The following is a 23,760-nucleotide window of genomic DNA, read 5'->3' on the forward strand; positions in this document are numbered from 1 at the left end:
AGAATGAGCAGAGAGTGGAGAAGGTATCTGAGGACTCACTTACGCTAACTTCCTGCTACGGTTTGCCTGGAGTTTAGGCAACTACGGTGTTAAACCTGAGTTTTGCAACTATTTCGTTAAAATAAACTATTGTTGTCGTCGTGTTTTACACACAATCTACTGTCCTGATAAGTAAAACTCAAATTTGAACTCATAGGCTGTTTTAGGCTGTTGTGGTGTAGTTTTGAATACTTGAACGTGAGGTATCTTATGTTTGAGGTTGTCTTTGGTTTAATTTAAAACATTCAACACACGATGGCGCTAGAGTCTTTGCAAAAAAGACATCTTTTGTAGTTCAGGGCCTATTTGTTTAATGCAGAAAACAGTAGCCAAGTAGAAAGAATAAATAAGGGTATTTGTTTTGGAATATATTGATTGTTTCATGTTATACGCCTTTAATACATAAGAAAAGCTGCCGTTTTGGGATCTACCCTGCATATTGCTTCATTTTATGCACGCTTTGAGAGGCCCCCGGCTGTGGAGGCACAGAAGGCCCAGGATCCCTGCTCACTGGTTTTAACCAGTGCAGATGTGTGTAGATCTCTGAAAAGCATCAACACACACAGGGCTCCTGGACCTGATGGCGTCCCTGGCCGTGCTCTCAAGGTGTGTGCAGTTCAGCTGGCAAACATTTTCAATAGGTCACTTCTCCAGTCTGTAGTCCCCACATGTTTTAAATAGTCCATCATTGTCCCTGTCCCCAAAGAGACAAAACCCATCTGCCTCAATGACTCCCGCCCAGTTGCACTCACCTCCATCATCATGAAGTGCTTTGAGCGGTTAGTCAAACCTTTTATCACCTCCTCCCTCCCTGACTCACTGGACCCCCTGCAGTTTGCCTACAGAGCAAACAGGTCCACGGATGATGCCATCTCCCTCACCCTCCACACTGCCCTCTCCAGCCTGGACCGGAGGAACACTTATGTGAGAATGCTGTTCATTGACTACAGTTCAGCATTCAACACCATTGTGCCCGCCAAGCTCATCATTAAGCTCAGGGACCTCGGGCTCAACAGCGCCCTCTGTGACTGGATCCTGAGCTTCCTGACAGGCAGATCCCAGGCAGTGCGGATGGGGAACATCACATCCTCCACCTTGACCCTCAACACAAGAGCCTCTCAGGGTTGTGTTCTCAGCCCTCTCATCTACTCCCTGTTCATGCACGCCTGCGTGGCCACACACAGCTCCAACACCATCATCAAGTTTGCTGACGACACGACCGTCATCGGCCTGATCACAGACGGCGACGAGACGGCGTACAGAGAGGAGGTCAGAGCCCTGACATCTTGGTGCCAGGACAACAACCTCCATCTCAACGTCAGCATACAAAGAAGCTGATTGTGGACTACAGGAAGAGGCAGAGAGAGGCACACACACCCATCACCATCGACGGGACTCCTGGAGAGAGTCAGCAGCTTCAGGTTCCTCGGGGTAAACATCAGTGTGGACCTGACATGGACACATCACACCAGGGTCATATCCAAGACGGCTCGACAGCGGCTCTTCTTCCTCCGCAGGCTGCGGAAGTTCAACATGGACTCCAGGATACTCTGCAACTTCTACAGGTGCACCATCGAGAGTATCCTGACTGGCTGCATCACCGCCTGGTATGGCAGTTGCACCGCCCTCAACCGTAAGACTCTACAGAGGGTGGTGAAAACTGCTCAGCACATCACCAGGACGGAGCTGCCATCCATGGAGGACCTCTACACCCAGCGGTGTAGGAAGAAGGCCAGTAGGATAATAAAGGACCCCCATCACCCCAGCAACAATCTGTTCTGTCTGCTGCCGTCTGGCAGACGGTACCGCAGCATCCGGACCACCGGACTCAGGGACAGTTTTATACCACAGGCTATAAGACTGCTGAACTCCTGAGCTGTGTGAATGTCTACTCACATCTGTTTATAGTACACACATACATATACATATATATATATATATATATCTATATATTATATATTTTTTTCTTGTCTAATTGTTGCATTATTTTATTTATCTTATTTGCACTGTGTATGTTGAGTTGTTGGAGGAGCCTGGGATATAAGATTTTAATTGCCAACATATACGCTGTATCTGCTGTGCATATCACAAATAAAACCTTTGAACCTTTGTTGTATAACCATAAAAGAACACTATGCAAATGGGAATAAAATAAGTATAAACTTAATAAAGTGATACAGTGGACATTTTGGCCTCAGGACGCAGTGTCTCCACTGTCCCTCTGACCTGAGGTAGATAAGTTAAACAGTCTGATGGCCACAGGAAGGAAGGACTTCTTTTGGCGTTCTGTCTTACACCGGGGGGGAATGGGTCTGTTGCTGAAGGTGCTTCTGTACGAGGTTAGCACCTGCTGGAGAGGGTGAGCGTTGTTGTCCAGGATACTATGCAGTTTACTCAGCATCCTTCTCTCAGACACCACCAATAAAGAGTCCTGTTGGACCCCCACGACGGAGCCAGCCTTCCTGATGATCCTGCTGATCTTGGTGGCGTCTGCTGCCCCAGCACACGACACCAAAGAAGATGGCACTGGCTACCACCGACTGGTAGAACATTCCCAGCATGATGTTACATATGTTGAATGATCGGAGTTTCCTCAGGAAATAGAGTCGACTCTGGCCCTTCTTGTAAACAGCCTCAGTGTTCTTGGCCCAGTCCAGTTTATTGTCCAGGTGTACTCCAAGGCATTTGTAATCCTGGACAACATCCACAGTCACACCGTTGATGGAAATGGGTGTGGGGGCAGATTTCTTCCTGCGGAAATCCGCCACCAGCTCCTTTATCTTGGTGGTATTGAGATGCAGATGGTTAGTCTCACACCACTCGACGAAGGAGTCCACGACTCTCCTGTACTCCTCCTCCTTCTCCTCGCTGACACAGCCAACAATTGCAGAGTCGTCTGAAAACTTCTGCAGGTGGCAGGACTCAGAGAGGAAATGAAAGTCTGAAGTGTACAGGGTGAACAGAAAAGGGGAAAGAACAGTTCCCTGTGGAGTCGCTGTGCTGCTGACCACAGTGTCAGAGACACAGTCCTGCAGTCTGACATACTGTGGTCGACCTGTCAAATAGTCTGTAATCCAGGAAACCAGGGGAGGGTCACAGTGGAGCAGGAAGATGATGGCGTCCTTCACTCCTAGTTTCCGCTGGTAGGCAAACTGAAGAGGGTCCAGCGATGAACTGACCAGGGGCCGAAGGAGTGACAGGAACAGCCTCTCCAGGGACTTCATCAGGTGGGACGTCGGCGCCACCGGTCTGTAGTCGTTGGAGGTGCTGGGCCGCGCCTTCTTCAGTACGGACACAGGTAAGGCGTAGCCGGGAAGGAACAATGGGGGAGGGGGGACATGGAGGTTTGGAGGTGGATGGTTGTAGAGGAGCTGGGAGATGGGTAGTCCAGAGCCCTCTCATCGAACCTATTAAAAAACAGGTTCAGCTCGTTGGCTCGTTCAGTGCACCCCCCCTAATTAACTAATTATGGCCCAGAGATGTTGTTCCCAAGTGTTGGCACATGTGGAATATTGACTTGTCTGGCATAAATACTTTGCAAAAAATGAGGAAAATAATTGGAAAAAGTTTCTTCAAGCCTTTCAGGTGTAACAGAATTGTGTTGTAGGGATACTTCGTATTCTGTTCCCTGTTGTTTTGTATTGTCAGCTAAATATGGTGGTTAAGAGAGCCCTAGGAATAAAGCTCTGCCTTTCTCCTGCAAAACCCATTCTTGTATAGCACCTTTGGACAGTAGTGCCAAAAATATTTTTTATAACTCTTTATAGCAAATCCAAATTCAGTACTGTACAAAATCAGTGACCTACCTAGTGGCAGGTGAGTAAAAATATAGAAATAAATAAAAGGAAAAATAAATTGAAACATTAAGTCAATCATTATGCACTTTCCGGGAAGTGAAACACAGGACATGTAAACATGTATAGGAAGTCACCCAAATCAAATATAGACATACGACAGCATCCAGGAACTCAGTTTTGTTCTTGGCACACAAGGTTTCAACAGTTTAAAGTTTGTGTTTGCTGAAGATTAAATAAATAAATGACTCAGACATACTGTAACTCCTGCAATATTTAGGTCATGAATTAGTCTATGAACCAAAGTTATTATTTTTAGCAGCCTTGGTCGTTTTCATTTTGTCATACATTTTGTAACAAGCTTTAGAGTATTTAATATCTATAGTTGGGAATATATTAAAGCCTTTCCAAATATGGCTTTCCATAAGGAGGGTCATTTGTTTGTGCTTACTTTTTCGGGGAAATCACCAACCCCCCGGACATTGATCCTTCAATGGTCTATAAAAAGCATCTGGTATTAGAAGAAGAATAACATGCAAAGACAAATAGTGCAATGGCTGCGGATCTTCGCTTCATTTTGATTCCCTTCCTTCTCTCCTGTGTCTTTCCAGCTTCGGACAACAGACTCGGTAAGTCAAGTCAAATTTATTTATAGTCTTATATCACATATTTGCCTTAAGGGACTCTCTGTACAGTCAAAGCAATAGAAGTCACATACAGACCAGACAACATTTCTACATCACAAAAAATCAGGTTGAAGACAATTACAGATAGATTGTAAACGGAACAGTACTCCATCAGTGGTGCTCAAAAAAAAAGTAACTTTTACAATTGAATTCAATTAATGTTGAATTGTCTCTGTTTTCACAGTGAAGCAGTTAGATAGTACAGATTTGGAGAACATCCTTTCAAAGATCCCAGTGAGTACCGAAAAGTGTGACTTATGGAGTGATAGAAAAAAGCACGTTTGTGGAGCAATTCCTAAAATGCTCAATCTGCTACTGTGTTGTTTAGATAACCCTACCAGAAGGAATCGATCCCTCGCACATAAATGTAACGGTATGTATTGAATATGTTTATCAAAAAAAGGTTTTTAGTGAGGTCTTTCTCGAATACTTATTACCAATCCAATATTTTTTTGTTTCCGCAGTCAATTACTATCAAAACTTGTACTGGTGAGTAGTTGTTTATACATGAAGTCAAGTCTCGCAAATGTTAAGGCTGACGTAGAGGACATACCATAATACTATACTGCACAAGGGGCGGATAACGAGACAAAAGTTGTTTAGCCTCTTTTTGTTGTTGTTTTGTTTGTCTTTGTGTCATTTTCTTTATTGTTGTTTTGTGGCACTTTGTTTTCTCAAATGATTGTCCCTCTATCTTGTCATTTTTGTGAGTCTTTGTGGTAGTTTGCTCCTTTTGAGTGACTCTTTTTTTAAACTCCTTGCAGCTGTTTAGCATGTCTTTCTGCTCATTCTGTTGTTTTTTTTACCCATTTGGTGTCTCTGGAATCATTTTTTTGTCCCTTTGTTCTTTTTTCCTCTTTTCGTCATCGAGTCTCTTTGGAGCTTTTTTGCAGCTGTCGTTTTCGTTTAAGTTGTTTTTTGTCATTTTTCTTTTATTGCTTTACTTTTTAATTTGTAAACCTTTTCTGTCCATGTCTCTTGTATGTGTCTTATGGATTTGTTGCTCCTTTTTTTAAAGTGTTTTGGTTTTGAGTGTCTTTGAAAATCATTGTGTGTTTTTGATGTCTTTTTTTGTGGTTGTTTTGTCTCTTTGTATTGATTGTGTTTCTCCCTTTAGTCCTTTTGTGAGTCTTTGTGTTCATTTGTACACATGTCCTGTCTGTATAGTCATTTGTATGGTTGTTTTTGGCCCCTTTGTCTGTGCCTGAATGTGTAATATGCCTTGGTCAGGTTTGAAAGAACAGCTGGCACTGCTTGACATTCAGCTTAAGCAGACAACTGTCCGTAACACCCAACTAGGTGAGTATTAATACCTTTAAGAACCTTTGGCGCATCACTAGTTAGGGGCTTTTGTTCCGATATAACCTGTCTTTCTGACAGATAATGAAGCCTTCAGGTTGAGGAGGGAGGCCCGACTGCTGAAACTGAAGCTTTCCACATGCAGCTCCACAGCCTCCGCTATAACTGGCTGTAAGCTTTTCATTGTAAATCCTACTCTAAACACGTTCAGATGAAACACATGCAATGACAAGAACTAACTGTATATTTTTTTCCTGGGCAGCATATCAAACCCAGTTACTCAACCAAATGAAACAGCTTCTGGAAACATCTGACAGTGATACATTTCTGAGTAGGTTTTTAGATTAAACCAACTGCTTTTTGTTTCGACGCACTTTTCTTAATGTCTTTTTGCACATTGCAATGAGTTAATCTAATGTGCATGTTTTTCTTTTAGTCCTTAAAATCATTGCACTCAACAGGGAGGTGGTTACACTGCAGGAGAAAGTTAAACATGCTGCTAATGCTACTGGAACTGCCTACTACAGAGGTTAGTGTTGTTTTGCTTTACATCTCCTCGCAAAGTCTCAACAATTTGGCACCATATTCTCTCCTTTCTGTCCATAAAATAAACTCCAACATCATTATTATATTGAATTATTAGAAATTGGTCCCAGCAGCTTGACTTTTTTTTAAACTTGTGATACACATTCTGTTTAAAGCTTCTGAGAGATGGCGTCGTTGGCACAATCAGTCTTTGAACTCAAATATTTGAACTTGCAGGGCTGGAGGCAGAGCTGCAGGAGAAGACCAATGAACTGACCGTAAAGACGCAGCAGATCAAAAAAAGCAACGCAAACTCAGCACTTAGTGAGCACCGTTTTTTTGTGTTAACAATACATTTGTAGAACAGCTGTGAGCAGTGATGAAGTCTCAGGACGTTCATGTATTTTGATGTTTACCTTGTAAGCTGACCATGTTTGTAAATGCTCCTGATTTGACTGTGTGTGTGTGTGTGCGTGTGTGTGTGTGTGTGTGCGTGCTTGTGTGTGTGTGTGTGTGTGTGTGTGTGTGTGTTCAGTTCTTCAGATCATCTCACTGCAAAATCAGATCTGGAATTTGGAACAGGCAGAATCAAGAAAAAGAGACAATACTCTTCAGCATGACAACAGAATTCTGGGTAATTTGATCAAGATTGAAATATATTCATCGTTAAATCGCGAAAAAATTGCCATGCCTAATTTAGGCATTACGTCTTTTACAAAACGCAAGTTGAGTTTATGAATAAAGAACCTAATTACTTAGCTTAATGCACTTTTCATTTTCATGTGCTTTTCTCATTTGGTCTTAGTGCATTGACATTAGCATAATGTGGCTGATGTCAGCAAACCGTAGGTACACATTAAGCCATCTGTTATTTGTTGACTTTACAGACTCTTTCTCTTGTGTGGTACTCACAACAGCTTAGCAAAATGGCTAAATTACATAGCTAAATATAGTAGTTTATAGTAAACTGCAATTAATCATGGAGGCATACGTACCCAGCTTGCTCATCCACAAGTTGGTAATGGTTATTTTCGCAGTTAAAATTTCAAATGAATAATGGGATATGACCGTTTTGAATGGAATTTCAATGATAAAAATCTATAAATAATACAAAACAAAGATCATGCCTTAAATCCAAAAGCGTTTTTTTTTAATAATCATAAATAATATAATAAACAAGGAAAAAGAATAATCACATTAAGGGGGATAAATAATATAAGAATATAATATTTTGTCTCCATAATGTGTTCTATTGAGAGGATTTTGAGTTTAGGAAAAATAGGATCCTGGGGACATTAATTAACCTAATCTCCATTTAACACGATGTCACATTACGCCTTTCTCTAGTTTTTATGTGTCTGTCTTCCTGATTTCTCTCACTTTCACTTCATCAGCCCTACAAGAACAGCTGAACTGGAAAATCATTGAGCTGCGAGGCAAAGGAGATGCCCACTCAACCAGTTTGTAAAACTTTCCATATCGGTCCTTATTTTCTTTGTAATAACATTTTAAAAGCTTCCGGATAAAACTTGTCCTCTGTTTGTGTTCCAGTGCTGGAGCTGGTCTTTGTTCACAGTAAGATCGCAGCGATGCAGAGGCTTATCACCCTCCACAGTGAGGTATCCAGGACTAATGCCGCCGGTGAGCCCTTATTTTGTGTGTTCTCAGAGTTTAGTTTTCTCCCCTATACACTGAAAAAACCGAAACGTTGACTTTAAATAAATAAATAATGTCAACGAATGCCACATAACTGTATTATGTTAGCTGAGAGACATAATATTAAGTTGAACCTAGTATTTTTTATTTAAACTAAACTAATACAGTTATGTGGCATTTGTTGACATAATTCATTTATTTAAAGTCAACGTTTCAGTTTTTTTCAGTGTTATCTTGATGCTTTCTTCTACACTGAAAACAATTTGACTTAAATAAATGTGTAATGTAAACAAATTACACATAACTGTATTAGGTTAGTTGAAAGCAATAATATTAAGTTTGAATTGAAAAAAAAACAAGAGATTCAACTTAATATTATTGCTTTCAACTTACCTAATACTATTATGAGGAACCTGTTGACATAATACATTTAATAAAAAAGTGAACATTACATTTTTTCAGTGAAGTACAACTTAATTTTGATTCTTTTTTTCAGATTACCAGAGGCAGTGGAAGCAAAAAGTTGAGCTCCTTAAAAGGAAGATTTTACTGTTGAATAGCGCGGAGAGTAACACAGCACTTAGTAAGTGAGCAACCTCGAAAACACACTTTTTTCCTCGTCGTATCTTTGTGTTTACTACAACATTCATTTTTTACGTAATTTCTCTCTTCGACAGCCAGGGACATTTGGACGCTACAGGCCGAGGTGCAGCTTTTAAGACAGTTAATGATGGACACTAAAAACAGAACCGATTCCCAAATTGAAGGTAGTTCAACTTCAATGTTTGAAGATTTTACTCTTAAGTTTTAGTCTTTAACTCGTCTAATGTGTCAGTCAGTCATAAATGGTTGTGTTTTTTCATCCTAGTGGTAAGACATCGCTTGGAGGAGGAGAAGAAACGGGAGGAAAACCTACATAAACACCTGGAGGAAGCAGATAATGCCCAGGCACAGCTGAGTAAGAATGAAAAAGGAAAAAAGAAGCAGGCTGATGGTTTTACCTTTAAAGTGCATTGCCCAACATTTTTATATTTTAAATGTTGCGTTATCTCCACAACTGTGGAACTTTAAAAAGTCTTAAATTCTGAAAAACTTGAAATAATTCTATATTAAAAAACAAGGCCTTATTTGGTAAATCAATCTTACGAAAGTCCGAATAATAAATAATAATGACTTCAACTTATATAGCGCCTTTTATGGTACCCAAGGTCGCTTTACAAATAGGGAGGAGAAAAGGGGAGTGGGGGTTAGGGATCAAAGGACTTAGTGCAGAGAAATGTTTTGAGGTGCTTTTTGAACATGGGCAGAGCGGATGTGGAGTGGTAGACTGTTCCAGAGTGTGGGAGCATTGGCAGAGAAGGCCCTGTCCCCAAAAGTTTGCAATCTGGGGCGGGGGAGTGGCCAGCAGGTCCTTGTCAGAGGACCGCAGGGAACGTGACTGAGTGTAAGGGTGGAGGAGATCTGTGAGGTATTGTGGTGAGAGTCCATGGAGAGATTTGTAGGTGAGCAGGAGGATCTTGTAGGTTATGCGTGACTTGACTGGCAACCAGTGGAGCTGTTGGAGGATGGGAGTGATATGCTGCCAGGGCTTTGTGTGGGTTAGAACCCTGGCAGCTGAGTTCTGGACGTACTGGAGTCTGCTAAGGGCCTTGGTGGCCAGTCCAGACAGGACACCGTTGCAGTAGTTCAGACCGGAGGTGATGAAGGCATGGATGAGTGTCTCTGTGACTGACTGCGTGAGTGAAGGCCGGAGTGGTGAGATGTTTCTGAGGTGGTAGAAGGCAGACTTGGTGATGTTGTTGATGTGGGACCGGAAGGAGAGAGTGGAGTCCAGGATGACGCCCAGGTTGTGCACCTCAGGAGATGGGGAAATGGAGCAGCCATCCACAACCAGGGCCAGGTCACCAACTTTCCTGAGCAGTGGTGCAGGGGCCACTACCATGAGCTCTGTCTTATTGCTGTTTAGTTTGAGTAGGTTTGTGGTCATCCATGATTTGAGTTCCTGCAGGCAGTTGACAGTCCTGAGCTAAGACACGAGAAGTACGATTTTATGAAGCACTTTTCTTCCACATATATTTGACCAAATTGCTCTCTCTCTATGCAAGTTAGTCATGAAGATCCTTTCCAGATCTGCATGACATGCATTAAGCTAGCATAAATTGATAACTCCGTAAGTCAGAGCATAAACGTTGAAGTCTTTTCTTCTACTTTGACCAGTCTTGAAAATCCTCATCATGATGGAAGAAGTGAGAGAGCTGGATGATAATACGCAACACCAGACAACATCGACGATTCAAGCCGGCAGTGAGTCTGTCCTACTTCCACTGTAAAAGTCAAGCCGAAAATCTACCTAGAAAAAAGTATAAATATTTGATAGCAGTCAAATCTCTAACTTTCCACTGTTTTAAATCAGCTCTTCAGACTCTGCTTCAAGCCAAAGAAAGGGAGTTAGCCAAAGCTCAGGCTGAAATAAAGGGTAAGTTCCTTTATAACTGCTCTGAAAACATTTCATTTGAGCATCTCAATGACCTGACTGTGTCTGTCTGTGACAGATCTGCAGAGGAAACTGCAAAATAAGACTGAAGAATGCACTAGTTTTGAAGTCCAATATGAGCGTAAGTTGTAAAAACGACTTTGGCTAAACACTCTGAGGAGTCTGTTCTGATTTGGTTTATGTGATTGTATTCACCAGAGTTAAAGACAGAATTTGAGCAGAAGATTGCAGAATTGAACACAGCAGGAAACCACAAAGCAGCACTCCGTGAGTAACGTTACGATGCAGCATCGGAATCCCCGCTTCAGCACATTGTACTCAAAGCAATTTCAAACCTTGACTTAAATAAATGTATTATGTAAACAGGTTCCACATAATAGTATTAGGTTAGTTGAAAGCAATATTATTAGGTTGAAATAAAAAAGAATTGATTCAACTTAATATTATTGTTTACATAATACATTTAATTCAAGTCAACTTTGAATTTTTTCAGTGTGCGTTATTCACATTTGAGTGGCACTCTGTTTCTCTGAGTCAGTTCTGAACGTGATAAACCTGCGTGATGATCTGCAGAATCTGAGGTATCTGATCGCCACCTCAAAAGATCCAAATAGAGTCTCAGGTGAGAACTTTTCACACCACAAACTTGTATAATCCTCAGATTTCTTTTCTAGGTTTGTCAACACTTTCTTATTTAACTTTGAATCTCTCCTTAACGTGTCTCCTTGTGTCCTCACAGAGCTGCAGAGGCAGCTGAAAAAGAAGCAAGAAGAGCTGAACTCCAAGACGGCGGAAATAGAGAGAAAGATTGCAAATCCTCAAATAAGTGAGCGCCAATAGGTCACATTAAACATTCAGATTTCAGTGTCAACTCCTATTTCATTATTTATAGTAGATTATAATAATTTATTGACAAAGAGTTTCAATATACAGTGCAATCATAGGACATAATGGAGACCTGTGAAAAGGGAAACTCTGATAAGCTATCAAAAGATTCAGCATAAAGTAGTTACAGTATATATATATTGTCAACACTTCTACAATTGAAGAGGGTTCATGAAGTAAACATAAAACCTCACTACCTTATGCTTAAGGCAATTCACATTTATTTATATAACACCTATAAAAACAAGGCAATTCAAAGTGCTTTACAAAAATGAGACACTTTAAGAGAATTAAGAAATATTTCAGTGGAAACACATTATAAAATGGCATTTAAAAACAGTCAATAAAAAAGCAAAGATAATAAAATAAAACATGAATACCACGGGTAAAAAATACATAAATAAAAGTTACAATGCAAACTGTAATTTTTACAGTTAAATCCTAACACTTACCAAATACCCTTAAATTAATCTAACACTAACTCATCAATGGTCTCAAAACACTTTTATTTACTCATGTGAAAATAGTGAAGTAGATTTCCATCAGGAGAGACTTCTTCTTGTTTGGTGCGATAAACATATTTATTGCCATGTGTACAAGAGGAAAGCTATATCATCTTTGGCGATTAGACCCTATCGTGATTTGATGGATTTAGGTGGGAGGAGAAACTGACTAGGAAAGGTGAGCTCCCCCCCTCCCGGGTTTTCTAGAAGCTAATGGTGGAGAGGAGCTGGAGGGAATATTGAAGATCCAGATTGCTGAAGGGTCCTTCTGAGGAAATGAGAATGAGAGAATACAAGACAATCCTCCTGATAGGACTTGCTCTGAGCTTCATTCATTCGGAAGAGGATTAGGGTCACATGTGACTCTTTTTTTTTTTAGATCTGAGAAAAGATTCTGAATTCTGAGAAAATGATATAGTCAAAATTGTGATATCTGATTTTTTTTTATATCGCACAGCACTTCTTTTCAAGTGGAGGTTGTGATACTGTCATGGTTTTTAAAATGCATTTATCAACAGTACAATTAAGGTCATCAACTGTTTGATCCAGAATCAGAAATACTTTATTGATCCCAAACTGGGAAATGTTTTCATTGCAGCAGCGCAAAAAGAAATACAAAAAGAAAAATAACAAATAATTAGAACTAAAAATAAAAATGAGAAATATACAAATTACAAATGTCAAGGTCGCATGTTAAATCCAGTTTACAGAGAGGCTATGGAGCAGTGAGTTGTCTGCCAGCCAGGAGGGAATTATTGTATCCAGTACTGACCCTAAGAGTGTGAACAGAAATAGAAGCCAGTCTGTAGTTGCTGTTCACAGACTCAAATTAAAATGTGCTGCATGTTTGTCTGTTTCAGTCTTATCGATCGTCGAGCTGCAGCATGAGATTTGGGTCCTTCAGAATAAAGCTCCCAATGAGACCACTACTGGACGTGTACTTGGTAAACCTAATTTAAAATGTCCATTCAACAATTCACAGGAAATCTTTATGACGGTGGTGGAGAGTAACTAAGTAAATGTACTCTGATAAGGTGGTCTTTACTTGAGTATTTTCTTTTTATGCTACTTTATACTTCAATACAATTCCAAGGGAAATCGTGTACTTTAGTTTATCTTACAACTTAAGTTACTACTTTTACAAATCCTAGAGTTTATATAATATGATATTTTTTTATGTAATAATATAGCCAACAGTTTATATAGGTGATTAGTCAATAGCCAAGATTTTAAATGTGTTTTTATTTTTTATTTCAGATCTTTCTGCATTGGCTACTTCTACTTTTAGTACATTCACTACATTTAGCTGAATATGCAAACTTACTTTTTTTTTAAAGTCACATTTCTAATCTTAAAAGCAGGACTTTTACTGGTAAACGAGTATTTTTACAGTGTGGTAGTATTACTTTTACCACGGTAAAGGATCTGAATGCTTCTTCCAGCCCTGATTATCTGATAGACAAGTGAAAATGATTAAATGAAATACAACCTTTAAAGGCTGATTACTTTTTTCCAGAGTTGGAAGACAGAGTGGATGGCCTTTTGAGTGAAATAGAGGACAACGGCGATGACAAACTGCGTGAGTTTTCAATGATTTTAAGAAAACTGGTATCGTTTTAAAGCGTATTTTGTAGTAAACTGCTCTTTCACCCTCTCTGTTGTGCTGTGCTTCAGTGCTGCTCATCATGACGCTGCAGAGTCGGGTGGAGCATCTGCAGAGACAGCTTTCAGACCTCCAGGGGTCACAAACCTCTCAGAAAACCCGTAAGTATCTCTGGTGATTCTTTTTAAAATCCCCAAGCAAGAAACCTTAGATCCACTGCGTACCAAGTGTGTCTTGGGAGCGCCTCTCAATCATAGCCTACTGCCCTCTAGAGGCGCCATAGGAACCTCTTCACTAGAACCAGCAGGTTTAAGTAGAGCTTTTCCCCCTCTGTTGTCCGTTGTTGAACTCGGGCCCCAGGAACTTAGGCGGACATTAAAGCACATTTTCGTGGTGGCCAAACGGCGGTACTACAACTCAGTCTGTGACATCATTCACCCCAAAACACGTTTTCCCATTTACTTGCATTGGGAAAGAGATGTCTGCAAATCAGCGGATATTAAATTTAAATCCAAACGATATAAATGGTCAATCGAACATATGCAAAAGAAAAAAGATACGTTTTTATTTGAATACTAATTTAATCAAAACTAAGGTTTTCTTTAATATTGTTATTAATTTTCCTTCATCCATACATCGTCAACCGCTGATCCGGAGTTGGGTCGCAGTTCGAGTAGAGGGCCTAAAGTTCCCTTTCCCGGCCACATTTACCAGCTCTGACTGCGGGATTCAAAGGTGGTCCCAGGCCAGCTTCAATATATAATCCCCCCACCTGGTCCTGGGTCTGCCCCTCTGTCTCCTCCCAGTGCCTGGAACATGTCCCTAGGGAGGCAGCTAGGTGACATCTTTACCAAGTGCGAGAACCTTCCTCTACTGACTTATTTAGTGAACGAGCAGCGACTCTACTCCGAGACCGTCGTGGATGAGCGTCTCACCTTATCCCTATAGGAGATGCCAGCCACCCTCCAGAGGAAACCCATTTTGGCCGTTCGATTTGAGATCCGGTTCTTTGGTCATAACTTATCCTTCATGACCATAAGTGAGAGTATATGTAATAATGATAACCACGTTTTAACTTCTTTAAATCTGTCTCAGAGCTCACAAAAGATCTTGCATCCAAGAAGGAGGAGCTGCAGAAATACATCAACGAGCTTACTGAGAAGGATGAGGCGAATGCCAAATTGAGTAAGTAAAGAGGGAACGTGGTGTTCATTACTGAGGAGATCTGCTGAAATTTACCACCACATCATATGGTCTTTCTGTGTTCCTCAGTTCTGACAATCACTGGTCTACACAACAAAATCAGAAATCTAGAAAAAGAAAAGCAAAATGAAGGCCAAAAAAGTTCTGCTGCACTTACTGGTGAGTATGTTGATTCGCTGTGATCTTATTGAGTACTAGAAGTAGATGAAGCATACTTTCATTTCCTTAGAGCTGAAGGAAAAGCTGAAGGTGAAAGAGGAGAAGATCAGGGGTAAGTTCAGTAGTAGCACTAGTAGGTTTCTGAAAAAACAAACAGTCAGCTGAAGATGAATGTATGCTTTTGTTGCTAGCTCTGCAGAGCCAATTGAACCAGACAGAGGCGCAGTGTTCCACTGATGACCTCAAACTTAAAGGTGAGTGTAGTTGCTGTTGATCTGATGCCCACCTTCTCTGTTAGCCAAAATGTTCCCTTCATTCAGGAAATAAATCAGAATCAGAAATCCTTTATTGGTCCCAGTGAGGGGAATTGTACATGGTGGACCGAACAGAAGCACAAAAAGTACATATTCAAGGAATATTGAAAAGTTCTTCTAATCCGTTGGCGGCCCACTACTGACTTGCAACGTTTGCACGGCATTTAAATAAATGAATACGAAAGTTGTGCAGATGTGTGTGGTCAAAAACTTTTTCCAACTTCCCCTTACAGATTTCCTGCTGTGTTACACTGGCAGCATCATTTATACTGAGACTGCACACTACAGTCTGCTTTCTATAAATAACAACAAAACATAAACCTAGAGCAGTCCATACAAACAAAACAAAACGTTACAAAAACGGGGGAATTATAATTCATAGTTATTCAGTTCATTAAAGTTAACTTAAAAGAATATGCAACTGGCTAACCCAAACATAAATAATATGCCTAAACGGCTCTTACAGTATACTGTATATTGCATGCACATTGTTGTTACAGCATGAGGAAGTGCAAGAAGCTAGCAGCCTAACATAAGGCTCTAATCCAGGGGGGTCCAAACTTTTGTGTGGGCCATATTCCATTGTACATTTAGTACCTGCTGAGGGCCAATTTAAAATGGACAGTAACCCTAATCTAAGTTTCACAATATAAAAGTCATGTAACCTGATCCTTTTCTGGCCCTTTTTGTCAAATGCAAAGCTGATTTATTTCACAAATGCCAGAAGCCTCAAAAAATGTATTTTATTAATGAAAATATACCAACAATAAGAGTTAAGAAAAGGAAATAGGAAGCTGGGAGTTCTCTGCTTTGCGAGCTTTGGTGTAAAGAGTAATATCTAGGCAATCAAATGCTCTGTCTGTTAAAAGGTTTTAAATGTGTTTGTAGATCTGCAAAACAACCTTGATGGCAAAATGAAGGAACTGCAGTCAAAATCTCAGACTGTTACTTCACTTGGTGAGCTGAACAATGGAGCAATTCTTCAAGAAAACGACCACAATAGGTCTCCATGTACAGTACATCTTTAAATACGTTTTTTAGATGGGAAAAGTTGAACTGTTTTTATGCGATGCCTTCAGCTCTGCAGGTTTCTACATTAACTGTGCAACTGGAGGAGCTAAAGCGTCAACTACAAAACACCGAATCTGAAACCAAGATCAAAGGTCAGTGTGGGTTTCATTGTCACCAAACACTTTGATATCGCCGACCTACATCCTTATGTTACCTGAAATCAGGGGTGGAATGTAATTGTGTACATTTAGTCAAGTATTCTACTCGAGTACATCTGACGTGTTAGTGACTAGTTACTTTTTTGATTCAGATTATAAGATAATATTAAATATAAATCAAATTATATTTAAATAACAAACACTGACATATGTTATAGGTGAAGACATCCAAGTTAATATATATTATTTTTCATTTAGCCATAATGCATAACACATACTTTTAATATTGGTACTTTAAGTACATGTTGATGCATGTACTTATACTTTAGATTTGAAAGAAGGACTTTTTCTTGAAACTGGGTATTTTTAGAATTAAGTATTTCTTTTTTAAAGGTGTTTAAAAAAAGAGTGCTTTTCATTGGAGATTTTGAAGGTTAGAAAGGGGGAAACAGAGGCGAGGACATTGTCTGAAATGTTCGGCTGGTTCTGGATTCGAACTGGCTTACTAGGCAGCGGTCAAGGAATATGGGCCACTGAGCTACATGGCAACCCACAATTTAATATTTCTACTTTTACTTTAGTAAAAGATCTCAGTATTTCCTCTCACATTGCATGAAGGTCTACACAACATGTGTAGACCTTCTGCTCCCCTGATGTATTGAGATATTTTGCTTCCGTTTTGTAAAAATGACAAATCTTGGCACAAAATATAATATAAGATAAAATAAGATGTACTTTATTGATCCCAAATTGGGAAATGTTTTCATTGCAGCAGCATAAAACAAAACAATGCATTGCACATCCTTTGAAATTAAAAAAGTAGAAATAAACATTTCTAAGATATAAACATCTCAAAATAGAAATAGAAAATTAGAGAGTAAAAAATATGCTGTTGACCATGGTGGGAAGTAAAGGGGAAGTGGGCCAATTTCTAGTTAACACCATATAAAGCAAGATATTATTTACATTAAGAGTGCAAGGAATATAATACTACATTAAATATAAATGTAAAATGTACAGTGTGAAGTTATAAGTCCAGTTAATCAAAGAGAAACTCTATATAATATACCATACTATATAAATATGGTATGGTGACAGAGAAATATAAAACCATTGATGTGATGTTCCAGTCCTATTAAGGCATGAAAAACAAAGTATATATTCAGGGTTAAACATTTGTTTTTTTGTCGTCATTCAGAACTTCAAAAGATTATAGATGAGAAAAATACCGAGCTGACAAAAAAAACCGAAGAGTTGAAAGCACTGAGTGCTCAACCGCAACGATGTGAGTAAGACATAATACTGAAAGATGGGGGATTATACATGCTGAAAAACAAGTATTTACCCTTTTTACAGTTCTACAGATTATTGCAATCCAAACTGAGATTGAGAAATTGGTGTTTGTGGCCAGGAATGATACAGATTACATAAAGATCACAGGTGAGTGATAAAAACTGAGGACTCTTGACCAATCACATTTTATAACCTCCAAATGCTTTAACTAAACAATCAAAACCATCTTCTCACATAAAATAATATGTTCCTACCTGCAGCACTTCAAGATCATTTGAAATATTTGATTGATGGAATTCAAGACGAAGAAAACGAATATACTAAACTAAGTGAGTCATCCTCAAAATGGCAGTAACATTTCTATAACTATTGTTCCATTAAAGTCAGTTGTGATGTTGTTACCACTGATTTTATCTAACCTTTCTCTTGTCAGTGTTTAAAATCTTGACTCAACAAGATGAAATAGCGAGACTGGAGAAGCAGCAAAAGAGTCAGAGAGAAGCAGCATCCAAGACAATTAAAGGTGGGGAGCGGCTGTGAGTTACTCTGATTACTTTCTGATACATTTTGAGATATAAAATAAAATAAAAAACCCATTCGGTTTCTCCTTGGAAGATCTGGAGACTCAACTGGAGGACCTCAGAAACCAGATAGCAGAGAAAACACGTGTGCTGGACTCAAGTGAAACAAGGATAGCTAATTTAAGTATGTGTTCAGTTTTGGTCAGAGTTACAGAATTGTCAAATAGCATCAGAGTACTAAAAGTTTCCTTTTTTTTTTAGCGGCTGATATTCTAGAACTTCACAAGAAAATCAAACCACTGGAAGAAGATATATCAGAGCTTAAAGATAAAAGCTCTGATAACATCAGAGGTGAAGAACCAGTGCTGATGTAATGTGCCACAAAGTAGTACATACCAAGATTTACATTTTTGCATTTCATTGTCCTATAATGATTTTCAGAGCTGCAAAAGAAACTGGATCTGACAAGGAGGCAACTGCAAGACAGTGAACTTCGACTCCAGGGGGCAGATACAAAGAATTTTAACTTGGGTGTGAACATTTCTTATTTTCTTATGTTGTGGGGATTTTTTTCACCTTTATGTGCCAAATAACACTGTACCTGTGTCTCTGCTAGTTATGGAGATCACTGATCTGAGGTCACAACTGAAGATATCTCAGGAGAAGGCATCAAAAGCCGCTGAAAATAATGCAATTGGTTTGTCCATCTGTTACTCTGCGGCTATTGTGTCTCTGCTGACAAACAACACATTATCTCTAACTGTGCATGCTATAAGTCATATTTAAACTAGCATACAAAGGTCGCCGCCATCAGCACAATCATACTTTGGTCTTCTTTCTTAGAATTGAAACAACAACTACAAACACAACAAAGAGAGAACAGAAAACTTGAAGTCACCAATAAAGGTATGTTCTGTACGTCTTAAAGGGACTGTTTGACATCTTGGGGGAATACGCTTATTTTTAGAGAGTAACATGAGAAGAGTGTTTTGCCTCTAATGTGTTTATGCTACGTCAGTTAGCTTAGCATAAATAATTAAAATGTAACTTCCTTATTATAATTATTTAAGTTCCTTAAATGGCAATTAAAGTGTGGCTCCAAATTCAGTTAATCCCCAATAGAGCAGCATTTTAAAATGCCATAAATTACAACAAAAATAAACATGTTTAAAGCTAATTTTCCAAATCCTGACAACCGCACAAGGGGATATAGTTCCTTTTCTAAATAGGCAGGCTACGTGTTTTTAGTCTTTATTCTATGCTACGCCAAGCAACTTCCAGCTGTAGCTTCATATTTACCATGCAGAAATTGTAGTGGATTTAATTAATTCTCTGTCTCTGGGAGTGAAAGTGTTTAAATGTACTTCCCGAAACATACCTTTAATTTAGGAATCTATTGACATCTAGAGGTGAGGCAGCAGATTGCAACCAAGTGAACACCCTTCCCTTCAACCCTTCCTTTACAAGCATGTCAGATAATTGTGGTGGCTTTAAGTAACGTAAAATTAGGGAAAGGCCTTCTCCAGAGCTTTCATAGCTACTGAAGAAACATGGCAGTGCAAAATTGCCCACAACGTGAAGATGGGCTCATTCTAAGCCAACAGACAAAGATCCAAACTTTCGGGTGATTATAAAGTAATGAAATCATAGATATATATAATAGGTTACATTACTGCTCATTGATCTCTCAAAATCCTATGCTGTAGTCCTTTAAAATGTATCCTTGACACTTGGTGTTTAAAACATGTGTGTTTCAACCTCCTTCATATCAGACTTAATGCAAGAGGTCCAGGAAATGAAAACGTGCTGCTCTAATAATGTCAACACCCAGTGTGACGGTGAGATCCTCAGTATGAATTCACTCTATTCGTGTTATGCTAGCAATCGAGTGTTTTGAAGTAGCTTTTTCTAACTGAATATGTAATTAAACAGATTTACAAAGACAACTGCAACAGAGCCAGGAGGACGCAGATCGTCTTCAGCAGCAGTTGCATGAACAGGATGCCAACCTTAAACAGCAGCAGCAGGACTTAGAAGAAATGAGGAGGGAAAATAACGAGCTGCGGGGCGCCTACAATAGTGTGTTTAACCGTCTGGAATTAAATGGATTCATTCAGGGGAGTAGAGATAATTATATATTGCTCTTTTGATTCTTGATATAATGTTGCTGTCTGTTTTTGTCTCAATGCTAGATCTGCAAAATGAGAAGAACCGTCTTGACGATGTTTTACATGGTAACTATTAGTTATTTTCTACACAGTGCAGAGAACACAATGACAATACCTCTTCTTGGAAAAAAACGTGCTGTTTACTTCTCCTCAGATCTTCAAAACAAACTGACTGATGTGGAAGACAAGACGATTCATTCCAGTGAGTCACACATAAGACTTTATTTCATTTCTTTGACGCTGTCAGCCTGAGGATTATTTGTTTTTTAAAACATTTCTAAATGATCACTTGAGTACTAAAACACTAAACACTTTCAAATTTCTTTTTTTTTTTTTTTTTCGTTTTACAGGCAAGGTGACCTTGGATCCAAACACAGCCAACCCGCGATTAAAGCTGTCTGCAGATAACACACAGATGTCCACTACTGAGCAAAAACAAAATGTCCCTGACCACCCGGGCAGATTTGATACCGTTCTCGCTGTCCTGGGCACGGCCGGCTTCTCTTCTGGCAGACATTACTGGGAGGTGTCTGTAGCCGGGAAGCTTTGTTATCACCTCGGTATGGCCAGTGAATCTGCCCAAAGAAAGGGATCGATCCACTTCACACCGGCAAACGGTTTCTGGACTGTAGTCTTGAACAAACAGGGTCAGCTTAAAGCATTCGACAGAACAAATGCTATTATTCCAGTTCAGACGCCACCTGTCACATTGGGGATTCTGCTGGACTACAAAAAGGGCCAGATCTCGATTTACGACACTGGCACCAGATCTCACATGTACTCGTTTGTGGGTCAAAGCTTTACTGACAAAATCTATCCATTCATTAATTTTTGTGTTGAGGATGTTGAAGGTCAGACACCTATAGAGATCCTCTCTCCTGGATCAGTAGACTGGATCAATTAGAAAACAGGGCAAGGTGTGTCGGTCCATCGTTTCAAATCTCAGCTATGTATTTCAGTAGGCTGTAAAACAATCCCTGCACATACTAACTGCTGCAGAATGTTTCAAAGAATAAAACACTGAATACAAAGTAATGCATTTTTGTTTATTTTTCTATATTCAAAAAGAATGTGTCTTCTTGTCCATGAAATTCAAGGTCTTTCAATCAGCAGGCCCTGTACAAGGACAGTAAGCTTGTAAGTTTAACTACATTTCAACCAAGTGAACACCAGAGAGTGGTGCAGGAATCGGTCCTAAAACCTGCAAATTAGTTAGCATTAGCAATAAATGTTATCATGCCGAACAACAAAGATTAGTGGTGTGAGGTGAAGTCATCTGACAGTGATGCGTTTTGTTTATAGCCCTAACGTTAGCTTTTTACTTCTGGGGATTGCATTTACGCTTCAAAAATCACAAAAGTGGTGTTAATATGTGGCGATCATTGTGCTGAACAACACGTGTAAGTTTCATAAACATAAGATTTAATTGTTTTGCAATATTCAAAATCCAATGGAAAAGTCCCATTACTTTTTGTAGAGTGAGCCCTTCCAATGCTAAGTTCTGGGCCGGCCTATAAAAATACATCCTCACTGCACCTATGATATCGGGTGAGGCAAAAAAGTTTTGAACTTAATTGATAAAAAGAAAAAAGTGGTTTAACGTGAGATGTAGCCCAAACTGATGTAGGAAACTAAATAATAACAGCTTAAATTAAAAGAAAACTTTTGTTCTTACAATGAAATGGTTTGCCTTCAACGCTATATCCCATCAAAGTTACACAAACATTTCTCGTAAGAAAATTATCCTAACATAACACACGTTCCCCACACATTTTGTTAGCTTTTTCATCACATCGTTCAGTCTCTTCCTGCTGTACCGGCTACGCTCCTGTAAAAGTGAGCAACAAAAACTGGGTCCCGCTCTTCCAGAATGTGCAGGAAATGATTCCTCTCCTCTTCTCCCCAAGACTCGAACCACTGGGTCCACAGGCGCAGCTGGCACTCATAGATGTTTGGTAGTCTGTCCTTAACCTTGTAAGTGAACAAAAGAAAAAAAATCAGCTGTATAAGAATCAGAATCAGGGTTATTGTATTAAGTAAGATTACATATACAAGGAATTTGCTTTGGTCTATGATCATGCATACCAAAAACAGTGGAAGAGGAATAAAGCTGGACAACATTGATAAATTATAACACTATTTTAAAATAAAATAAATGCTTACAAGGATTGTAAGAGTACAAACAAGTAAAAATGTGACAGATAGTCTTTATATCACCTTAAACTGGTAGAGCTGAACAGTTTTAAAAGAGGTAGCAGTATGACAGATGGCTCCAAAGGTGGATATGTTACATACATAACAAAGAACATGTAGGAATTGTATTTAAGTACTATTTGACATACTTGTACTTTTTAAAATATTTTAAAAGTATTCTACAAATACTTCAATACTAAAATTATGAACCAAACATTCTGTATTTTACTCCATAAATGTAACTATAAAAGCTATTAGCTACCTCGTGAAACACATAATATGCTTATGATCTCATAATGCACTTGTACTTCTACTAACAGCACATTTTCAATTGAGGACTGTAATGGAGTATTTTAAGACCATAGTATTTCTATTTAAAGTAAAGGAACTGATAACTGTTTCTTCTACCATTGGTTAAAAACACATAACATCACACACTTTAAACAGTGCAGACCTGAAGAGTGCTGAGTGAATCTAGGAGGGTGCACACTTTCCCAGGTACAGCTTTCCCCAGGAGGTCCTGCATGAAGTGCTCCTTCTGAGCGGGGGTCCAGCCCTGGAACCAGCTCAGGACGCACCGTTGCTCCTGGAGGCTCACATAAGAGATGGGCTCAGGCTCTCTCACCCTACCTGCGCTGTGAGAGGCGCAGAGCAGGTTCTCAAGGCTGAGAGGGCTGACTGCACCCCGTGGAGCTGATGGAAAGTCCTCCAGGCTGGGAATGGAGCAGCTGGTCCAGTGTTGTGTTGCCGTGTTCGGTGATCCCTCGATCTGCCTAGAGTGAAGGGTACTGCACAGCATGTCTGTGCCTGAGAGTCTGTCAGTGGGCTGCTGTTGCTGATTTGAGCCTTGACTGACATGATTGAACCACGACATGTCTGGAAAGAGAGTTTGATTCCGACTGAGCAATAAACCCTCTGTTTTGAGTTGACCAGCTATACCCCAGCTGCACAGAGAGACTCCACTGGTCTTGGTAACGTTAACATGTAGCTAACCTTATATTTTTATGCCGCTCAAGTCTGGATTTAGGCCTTTCCCAGCGAATGCTCTTAACATCAATGATTGCGGGTATCCATCTGATTCCAACTCAATTTATTTTCGTCATATTTGAGGTTTAGCGACGATGAACGAGTCTTACTAATCTTTGTGACAAATGCACACAGGAAGAGAGCTCATTAGCATTGCTGTGCAGGAAATGAAGCTTGCGCAGGTTTTGCGCAAAGTTTGTTATTGACTAAATAAAAATACTAAACCTATA

General features: G+C 39.6%; 2 protein-coding genes across 3 annotated transcripts; one reads left to right on the forward strand and one right to left on the reverse strand.

The window, feature by feature from the left end:
* The first annotated feature begins 4,236 nt into the window (after positions 1-4,236).
* si:ch211-14a17.10 (putative leucine-rich repeat-containing protein DDB_G0290503) lies at positions 4,237-21,346 on the forward strand. Of its 2 annotated transcripts, XM_063885954.1 has the most exons (44): positions 4,237-4,462; positions 4,704-4,753; positions 4,848-4,892; positions 4,984-5,008; positions 5,750-5,818; positions 5,900-5,989; positions 6,081-6,149; positions 6,255-6,347; positions 6,581-6,667; positions 6,879-6,977; positions 7,738-7,803; positions 7,895-7,984; positions 8,496-8,582; positions 8,677-8,766; positions 8,868-8,957; positions 10,217-10,303; positions 10,413-10,475; positions 10,552-10,614; positions 10,692-10,760; positions 11,032-11,115; positions 11,233-11,319; positions 12,742-12,825; positions 13,398-13,460; positions 13,556-13,645; positions 14,580-14,669; positions 14,757-14,846; positions 14,917-14,958; positions 15,038-15,100; positions 16,049-16,117; positions 16,240-16,323; positions 17,528-17,614; positions 17,686-17,769; positions 17,883-17,951; positions 18,056-18,145; positions 18,238-18,327; positions 18,405-18,494; positions 18,585-18,674; positions 18,760-18,840; positions 18,987-19,049; positions 19,916-19,981; positions 20,076-20,222; positions 20,336-20,377; positions 20,466-20,513; positions 20,662-21,346. In XM_063885954.1, the coding sequence occupies exons 1-44, from the start codon at positions 4,387-4,389 to the stop codon at positions 21,213-21,215; spliced, it is 3,855 nt and encodes a 1,284-aa protein (XP_063742024.1). In that variant the 5' UTR covers positions 4,237-4,386; the 3' UTR covers positions 21,216-21,346. The 2 variants fall into 2 exon arrangements, with proteins under 2 accessions (XP_063742024.1, XP_063742026.1); XM_063885956.1 differs by lacking the exons at positions 4,237-4,462; positions 4,704-4,753; positions 4,848-4,892; positions 4,984-5,008 and having other exon boundaries at positions 5,773-5,818; positions 6,280-6,347.
* On the reverse strand, positions 21,344-23,705 carry c6h14orf119 (chromosome 6 C14orf119 homolog). The gene is made up of 2 exons (XM_063885957.1): positions 22,959-23,705; positions 21,344-22,282 (listed from the first exon to the last, which is right to left on the reverse strand). The coding sequence occupies exons 1-2, from the start codon at positions 23,376-23,378 to the stop codon at positions 22,109-22,111; spliced, it is 594 nt and encodes a 197-aa protein (XP_063742027.1). The 5' UTR covers positions 23,379-23,705; the 3' UTR covers positions 21,344-22,108.
* Positions 23,706-23,760: the final 55 nt, after the last annotated feature.

Source organism: Eleginops maclovinus, chromosome 6, assembly GCF_036324505.1.
Source record: "Eleginops maclovinus isolate JMC-PN-2008 ecotype Puerto Natales chromosome 6, JC_Emac_rtc_rv5, whole genome shotgun sequence".
NCBI lineage: Eukaryota > Metazoa > Chordata > Actinopteri > Perciformes > Eleginopidae > Eleginops > Eleginops maclovinus.

Bases quoted from the DNA above. Each gene is read 5' to 3' on its own strand.
- si:ch211-14a17.10 (XM_063885954.1), top strand. From the start codon at position 4,387: ATGGCTGCGGATCTTCGCTTCATTTTGATTCCCTTCCTTCTCTCCTGT. The intron at 18,495-18,584 runs GTGAAGAACCAG...AATGATTTTCAG, and splicing joins AAGCTCTGATAACATCAGAG to AGCTGCAAAAGAAACTGGAT. The intron at 20,514-20,661 runs GTGAGTCACACA...TTCGTTTTACAG, and splicing joins AGACAAGACGATTCATTCCA to GCAAGGTGACCTTGGATCCA.
- c6h14orf119 (XM_063885957.1), bottom strand. From the start codon at position 23,378: ATGTCGTGGTTCAATCATGTCAGTCAAGGCTCAAATCAGCAACAGCAG. The intron at 22,283-22,958 runs GTCTGCACTGTT...TTCACTTACAAG, and splicing joins ATTCACTCAGCACTCTTCAG to GTTAAGGACAGACTACCAAA.